The sequence below is a fragment of the Ovis canadensis genome, chromosome 14, assembly GCF_042477335.2.
Source record: "Ovis canadensis isolate MfBH-ARS-UI-01 breed Bighorn chromosome 14, ARS-UI_OviCan_v2, whole genome shotgun sequence".
NCBI classification, from domain to species: domain Eukaryota; kingdom Metazoa; phylum Chordata; class Mammalia; order Artiodactyla; family Bovidae; genus Ovis; species Ovis canadensis.
Window position 1 is genome coordinate 29,309,159 of NC_091258.1, and position 8,858 is coordinate 29,318,016.

Genomic DNA, 8,858 nt, shown 5'->3' on the forward strand with positions numbered 1-8,858 from the left:
CGAGGCACACAAACAATTCAAACATCTTAAATCCATCAGGGTAGAAAGACTGACTGGCCAGCTTTCCCAGCTACACACTCATCCCCACAGTAAGTGCATCAGCAGTACCATAAAAGAGAGGAGGTGACCTTTTTCTGTTTGTCTTATTTTCATTTTTTCCTGTTTACAGAAATAACTCATGACTATTGTAGAAAAGTTCAATAGTTGAAAAAATTATAGAAAAGAAAACCAAAATATATCTCCATATCCACTAGCAATAGATCGTCACTATTATTTTGAGGGACACCTTTCCAGACATCTCTGTGAACAGAGAAAGTGTGTAATTTTGTATATCATCATCGCTGCATATAAAGTTAAATGCTAAAATACACACACCTGTGCATGCACACATACACATACTTTTTTGCCATTTTAAAGTATTATATCAAATACCTAGAGACTCCCTTGAATGGATATAATGTATAGCTCATCCTCACTTTGTCTCTCTGGGAATGTCTCCATCAGACTCTGTCTCTCTTGAGGGTGGGTAATATGTCCTATTGATACAGAAGCTCTCAGTGAGTGCTGAACTGGATGTGGTGCCTCCTAAAATCCAGCATGTCTGGAGCTATAGTCAGCTGAGCAAGATTCAGCCTCATCTATGATAGGCCAGAATTTGGGTAAGAGTATCAGCCAATCAGTTTCATCGCTTGTGGGAGTGAGACAGAGAGAGACTGAGGTGAAGAAAGGATGGGATTTTTAGAAAAGTGATTGCCTTCTTTGTACAGTTAACCTTTTGTTATCTCATGCCTATAGATGCCCCTAAAATGTGGTCATTCTCTTTGCAGAAGAAATTTACCTTTAGAACTTGAGCAAAACTTCAAATTCTTTCGGCTAAAGCTCTGCCCCAAGGTCTCCCACATTGTGACTCCTGGATTTTTTCTTAGTGTTTCCTTTGGTTCTTTCAGGTACTAATTGGGAAACATTTCAATAAAGTATATCAGAAAGATTCCCAAGTTGGAAATTATGTCTTTATCCTGTTTCATGTACAAACCAGGAACCATAATCATCATCAGAAAGTCTTTACCAAGCATTGTATACTCAGATGCAATTTTGCGTATTACAGTTTGTCATATAAAATGAACATTACTACTTAGGATAAATGTACACGGTAGCCAAACAATAGGATGATGCCTTAAACTGAGATAGCTTATACAAACCAAATAGTGCTCATGTCATAAAGAATCACACTTAAGTATATTGTTTAAAACATAACTGTCCCCTGAGAAATACTGTGATGTCAGAGAATTATACTCATTTTGGCGTGCTAGACTTCAAGTCATTTGATTGTAAGCGTAGATCCAAAATCTCCACTGTACTCATCTGCCTTGCTTTCTGAGGCAGCCTCGGCACCACTGGACCCTGTTTTGGTCCACCAAAGAGTGGCTTGCTTGCCACCAAGCATGAAGGTCTAAAGACTAGAGAGAGTTCAGACACTTTGGATACTATAGGGTACTATGTACTGTGACAGGATTAGAAAAGTCATTTTTCTAAGTTATCGATATAAGTGATTGAAAAACATTTCCATATAGCTACAGGGATACAGACAATGAAAAAAAAGTGAGATTTCCAAACAGAACTCATGTTATTAATTTGTATAGTTAGGAAGATTCCATCCATAGATGATCCTAACACCTATCATTGTACAGAACAGGCTGTGGAATACAAGGACCATCCATCAGTCTGAGCAAAGAATGAAAACATATGCAGACTATGTTGCTTTTATGGTTCATATAATTGGCTTTTGATGTCTGTCTCTTCTAGTTACTAATGGTCGTATCCATTGTATTGGAAAGAAACCCTGAGCTAGAATTTCAAGACAAAGTAGATCTTGACAAACTGGTGAAAGAAGCATTTCATGAATTTCAGAAAGATGAGAGTCGACTAAAGGAAGTTGAAAAACAAGTAAGTAGAGAAAATAGCTTTTTGTTGAATTTTTTTTCTCAATTCTTCAGAGTATCCCTAAATCCCTTATCATTTAACTTACAAAACAGATAGACAGAGTTCAAAACAGATATACAGAGTACAAAACAGGAGGAAGTCTGATTTATTTGAGGAATTAATGTTACTTTTTAATCAATTAGTAGTCAATTCAGCTAAAAAGTTCTGACTAGAAAGATATCTAAGAAGAGATAAATTTCCATTTGTAGTTAGCAGTTAAAATGTGTTTTACCAGAAAGAAGCCATGGATTCCAGAAGGCTATAAAATTAAATTCTGGGAGGATGGGAATGAGTAACAGGCCACACTGGTGCTATGTACTACCTAATATAGCTCCTTCCAGGCTGTCTGTTTAATATTTTATTCTCATCCATAAAACGTTTCCCTAAATAAATAAAAATTATCAGCAAAAAGGAGAATACTGAAAATACTGTCTTTGTTTTATATGCTGAGAAGTTGCCTCAGGAAAATAAAAGAAAAACTCAAGAAGCTCATATTTTCCACAAGGAGATCTTCCTGTGAATTTATTTTTCCCTCTTGGCTGACACTGATTTTACCTGTCAACTCTTTACAAACAAAAACTCAGACGACTCACTTATTATTTTCCTTTGTAGGATGACATGACTTCCTTTTACAACACTCCCCCTCTGGGAAAAAGAGGGACATGCAGCTATTTGACAAAGGTCGTGATGAATCTGCTGCTGGAAGGAGAAGTCAAGCCAAGCAATGATGACCCGTGTCTGGTTAGCTAGTGAGGAAAGTGGTAGAGACTTGCTAAGAGAGGTTTTCCAGCAGTGTGGTGTTTGTGTTGAAGCTTAAGCGAGGCAGCCATTAATGTGTGGGCTGACCATGCTGGTGAAGTGGTCGCCACACCCTTGGTGGAATTATTGGACTTCTTGCATGCCATAACCAATCTAATGGTAAGAGATGCTTGTAATCAGTTGAAAATAAGTTCTCATGATTATGCCAACTACAGTAAGAATCTTGACTGAGCAGTAGTAATAGTTTATTAATTGAAAGTTTACCACTGCATGTTTTCTGATTACATAACTCTTCAAATTGAGCCTTTGCTCATTTTGGATTGAATTCCCACCTTACTGTCAATTAAATGAATTTTCCAACTAATAATGCATACCGGGAAAGAAAGTATATTGAAAAACTGGTGAATTCTTATTAAGTAACATGCTTCTAGAACAAGATATTAATATGCATCATAAAAGCAAAATCAACAGGCTGGTATTTTTATTCTCAAACTGCATTATTGGTAATATTTTAGAATACAGAGCTATTGTACAATTTTTACCTTGTAAACATTATTATGGTTTTGTATTTGTGCTAACTGTAGGGGTTGGACTAAAGTAATAAATCTATACCTTATCAAATATTTTCTTTGCATCCTTAGTAAAAATAAGTATGAACTGTTAACCTAGTTTGTACTCATAAAGACAAAATTAAAAATCATTAAATTTTATTTCTGAATTAATGAATATATCTGAATACATTCTTTGTTCTCATTATTCTCAATATTGAATTTATTACTCCTGAATATTTTCATTTAATTGATCAGGAGATGGAAGACAATCTATGGTACCTACCATTACACGTATTTTGTTACCAAATTTACTTAAGCTAATGTTAATGAAAATATAACATAGGTTAAACATTAAAATTTCATCACTTTATTTCCTTACTGAATGTTACAGTGAAGCCCATTAATTTGAGCCCTGACCCCAAAGGGAGTCATTTTTCTCACTAGCCTTATGGGAGTTTCACCTGAAAAATCAAACTTGTCACAGAAAATACAGCCCATTTATAAAGTCTTGAAAGGATCTAAGACAGAAAGGACAAGTAGCTTAAGCGACAAGTCAGGTTGATATGAAATAAATGGATGCAGGAGCACGTGAAAAAATCTGGAGTCGGGCACATTCCTCATATCTTTGAGGTACACTTGCAAAGAGTGTGCTGGTTGGCAAAACTGAGAAAAGTAAGGTACAATCTTACCTTATAGAACTTTTTTGTTTTAAGAAATCAGAGAGAAAAATATTTTCAGAATCTGTTATGTATTAAGTGATTCACATGAATTATACTATCAAATTTGTATACTAATCATATGAAATGGAAATTGTTATCCTAGTTTTACAGTTAAGAATACTAAAGTCCAAGGACTTCCCTGGTGGTACAGTGGTTAAGAATCCGCCTTGCAGTGCAGAGGACAGGGTTTGATCCCTGGCTGGGAAACTAAGATCCCTGTGCACCACAACTACAGAGCCCACATGCTGCCACCACTGAGCCCACAGGCCACAATTAGAGAGTCCGTGTACCGTAGCAGAAGATCCCACGTGATGCAATGGAGAGCCTGTGTGCCACAACTAAGATCCCATACAGCTAAATAAATGAATATTAAGAAATAAGTTATACTGTCCGGATTATGTAATAAACTCCTCCACTTCTGTGGTATGAAAAGAATTGAGATTTGTGTCTATAGTACAGAATCTATGTACTTTTAACTAATATTATAAAATCTATGTATATTTCATTAATCTACCACAGACTCTGATTTTTCTTCTCTCTAGTGGGACTGTAGTGTTAGAATGCCACATTTCCAGGTAAAATCCACAAGGGAGAAGCCAGCAACAGTTGATTCAGACTATGGGAAATGACCCAGTTTAGGAGGAGTTCTCCTAGCTTCTACAAGAATTCTTGCTTTAGGCTATCTTTTCTGATTGCACTGTCTCTGATTCCAAACCAATCACTGGTTTCTGTCTAGAACCATCATCTTACTGGATTACAAACCATTTCTGCAAGCTGTAAATGCTGTGAGTGTTTATTGCTCAAAGAGAATTCCTCACTAGTCATTCGAATTGTTTTTAATTTGATTCAGAGGAATTGATAAAATAAAGAACATAAATCTGGCTCTTAAGAAAATTCCACTAGTAACATAATAGGAAATAAAAGTGGTATCATTGAAATAAGTGTTTTATCTCCAATGGCCAATAATTTAAAAGAGCTAGAACAACTTATATTTGGCAGTGCGGATGTATTTGAATACTACAATCAGACTGTACAGTCACCCCACAGTGTCCACAGCAAATTAGTTGCAGGACCCTCATGGATCCCCAAATCCACGGATACTCAAGTTCCTTATATAAAATAACATGAAGTGCATACATCCTCCTATATACTTTAAATCATCTTTAGATTATTAATTCCTAATACAATGTAAATGCTGTATAAATAGTTGCCAATATGCTGCAAATTCAAGTTTTGCTTTTTGGAACTCTGGAATTTTTTTTCTGGCTATTTTCAATCCATAGTTAGTTGAAACTGTGGATGTGGAACACAGAGAGCTAACTGTATATACATGCACACACATGCAAGAGCTATATCACATTATATTTTTTGTGAGCTCTGTATGTTTGCTGTATCTTTTTTGAGTGACCAAGAAAGCTTGTTCTATTATTACATATTTGATTCTCTTTTTCCTTAACATAAAAAAATGGAGCTAATGGTGCTTTATTATTTACCTTGAAGAAGTACTAAAGATTAATTAGATTTGCATCAAGTTATCTGAACTCCTTAAAAAAACATCGATAACAATATTTCATTGGGGAAAACTAACATGCATATAACATACATATATTAAATATATATAGATTCCTTTTTATATGTGCATGTATATTGAATTTATATTTATACAGATGTATTTAATTTTTAAAAAAAAAACACATGCATATATAGATTTGCCCTTTTTTGTTTGCTTATTTACTCTAGTGAAAATACTTCAGGGAACTCCTTTGTGAGTTTTGAGAAAATATCCAGTTAAAATGTCTGGAATGTGTGTTAAGAAAAAGAAATGCCTTGACATTTTCTTGAGAAGAAAAAATAATCTCACCATACACAAAATGGCTTAGAGTAATATAGATGTGTTTTTTACTGTATTTTCTTTTTTTTTTTTAGTTTTTTTTTTTTTTTTACTGTATTTTCTTCTTACCCCCAGTCCCTTCCCATACAAATGCAGGAAACAGGTAACACGTGAGCATGGGCATTACTTAAAGTATGACTTATATTTCAATGTAAGTTTTCTTGTAATATTATGGTTAAAGAGGAAAGTGACTTGAACTGAAATTGGTAATTTACTTACATCCTGCTTTTAGGTTTGTGCATCCATAAAAAGCCATATACTGCTTCTTTTTTCTTCTTTTTTTTTTTGGTTGTTGTTGTTGCTCAGTAATGTATCATATTTATTTATTTATTTATTTTTACCTTTTGACCCCTTTTACTCCCCCAGCCCCTACCTTTGGCAGCCATCAATCTGTTCTCTGTAGTTATGAACTTGCTTTTTTTTTTTTTTTTTCTGATTCCACATATAAGAGATCCTACAGTGTTTGTGTGTCTCTGTCTCTGAGTGACTTCACTTAGCATGATGTTCTGGAAGTCCATCCATGTTGAAGCAAATGGCAAGATTTTTTTATTTTCTGACTGAATAATATGCAGTAGGGCTTCCCCTCATAGTTCAGTCAGTAAAGAATCTGCCTGCAGTGCAGGAGACTTGGGTTTGATTCCTGGGTCAGGAAGATTCCTTGGAGAAGGAAATGGCAACCCATTCCAGTATTCTTGTCTGGAGAATCCCATGAACAGAGAAGCCTGGCAGGCTACAGTCCACTAGGTCACAAGAGTCAGACACGACTTAGCAACTAAACCACCACCAATATGCAGTAGAATATTACTTTTATCTATTCATCCATCATCAATGAACACCTAGGATATTCCATATCTTGGCTATTGTACATAATGCTGCAATGAACATGAGAGTGCAGGTATCTTTTTGAGTTAGGATTTTCATTTTCCTTGGGTGAATACCCAGAAGTGGAATTGCTGAACTGTATGATGGTTCTATAGTCAAAGCTGTGGTTTTTCCAGTAGTCATGTGTGGATGTGAGAGTTGGACTATAAAGAAAGCTGAGCACCGAAGAATTGAGGCTTTTGAACAGTGGTGTTGGAGAAAACTGTTGAGAGTCCCTTGGACTTAAAGGAGATCCAACTAGTCCATCCCAAAGGAAATCATTTCTGAATATTCATTGGAGGGACTGATGGTAAAGCTGAAACTCCAGTACTTTGGCCACCGGATGCAAAGAACTGACTCATTAGAAAAGACCCTGATCCTGGGAAAGATTGAAGGCGGGAAGAGAAGGGGATGACAGAAGATGGATGGTTGGATGGCATCACCAACTCAATGGACATGAGTTTGAGTAAACTCTGGAAGTTGGCAATGGACAGGGAGTCCTGGCGTGCTGCAGTCCATGGGGTCACAAAGAGTTGGACACGACTGAGTGACTGAACTGAACTGAGCTGAATGATGGTTCTATTTTTAATTTTTTGAGGAACTTCCATACTGTTTTCCATAGTGACTGCTACACCAATTTATATTACCACCAACAGTGCATTATGATCCACTTTTCTTCACACTCTCACCTGTAATTTGAGAGTATATACAAGTTCAATGTACATATACAATATGTATGTATACAAATACATACACATTGAATTTGTATACAGTATGTATACAAATAAATATATACACATATATACATACATACACATATAAATACATATACATACACATATAAATAGGAATAGACTCTATATGAGTATATTTAATACATGCATATTATATGCATGCTAATTTTCCCCACTGAAATAGTTATTGCTGTTTTTTTCAATGAGTTCAGATTACTCCATGCCAATCTAATTAATCTTTAGTACTTCTTCAGAGTAAATGATAAAGCAGCACCATTAGCTCCATTTTTTATGTTAAGGAAAAAGAGAATCAAATTTTTATTTCTTTTTTCTTATAATAATCATTCTGACTAATAATCATTCTGAGATTTCTCATGGTGGTTTTGATTTGCATTTTCCTGATGAATAGTGATGTTGAGCATCTTTTTATGCTGTTGGCTATCTATATGTCTTCTTTAGGAAAATGTCTAGTCAGATCTTATGCTCATTTTTTAGTTAGACTTTGTTTGTTTTGCTATTGAGTTGTATGAGTTCTTTATTTTGGATGTTAGTCCCTTATTAGATATATGATTTGCAAATATTTTCTCCCATTCAGTAGGTTATCTTTTCATTTTGTTGATGGTCAAGAACATGTTAAGGAGAGGAATATGGCAAAGAACACTTGATATATGAAGAGAGTTTATGAAAAGATAACCAGCTAGTTTATAAAACAAGCATGGGAAAAAAAGCATCAACTTAAAGTTGAAACCCATGGAAAGAATTGGAGACTAACACTTAATAGCTAGGGCAACTGGAGATAAAAAAACTTGAAATGTTTAATATTTGCTGAAATATAGGCAGAATGAACTATGTTGTATTTTTGAGAATTAAAAAATTTGATTGGCTGAGCAAAGTTGATGGAATCTGCCACTGTCTTAGCTGAAAGCAAACACCATTTGCATATCCACATAGGAGTTTTAACTTCCTGCTTACATGTTACATATGCAGAATTCTGAAGTTTTCTAGTACTGAAGGCATTCAGAATCTGTGATGTAAGTATAGACTTCGTGTTTTGACGAAATTCAAAATCTGTTGTTCTGAAAGACATGTTTGGATCAATAAATCTTGATGTTCCCTCTACAGAAGCCATTGTTTTCTAATTAGAAGAGCAAAAAATAATAAGAATTAGAACACAGAACTCATGAATTTTAGAAGTCTCATTTGGCCTACAGAGCCAAAATGTTTTAACAGCTGTACTAGAGACTGACTGAAAATATTAGCACATTTATCCAGGCATGACAAGATTTAAATCTAATTTAAAGCTTCCTCTATCACAATGGCAGATTTACTGTGTAAGTTTATTGTACAAGCCATGTCTGTTGGA

General features: G+C 35.0%; 1 protein-coding gene across 4 annotated transcripts in view; it reads left to right on the plus strand.

Moving 5' to 3' along the window:
• The window catches only part of PHKB (phosphorylase kinase regulatory subunit beta), a 232,519-nt gene extending 229,054 nt beyond the window's left edge, over window positions 1–3,465 (plus strand). For all 4 annotated transcript variants that reach the window (XM_069549785.1, XM_069549787.1, XM_069549786.1 and 1 more), the window contains 2 exons: window positions 1,804–1,944; window positions 2,593–3,465. In XM_069549785.1, the coding sequence (XP_069405886.1) occupies window positions 1,804–1,944; window positions 2,593–2,730 (279 nt within the window). In that variant the 3' untranslated portion in view covers window positions 2,731–3,465. The remainder of the gene's footprint in view (window positions 1–1,803; window positions 1,945–2,592) is intronic.
• Window positions 3,466–8,858: the final 5,393 nt, after the last annotated feature.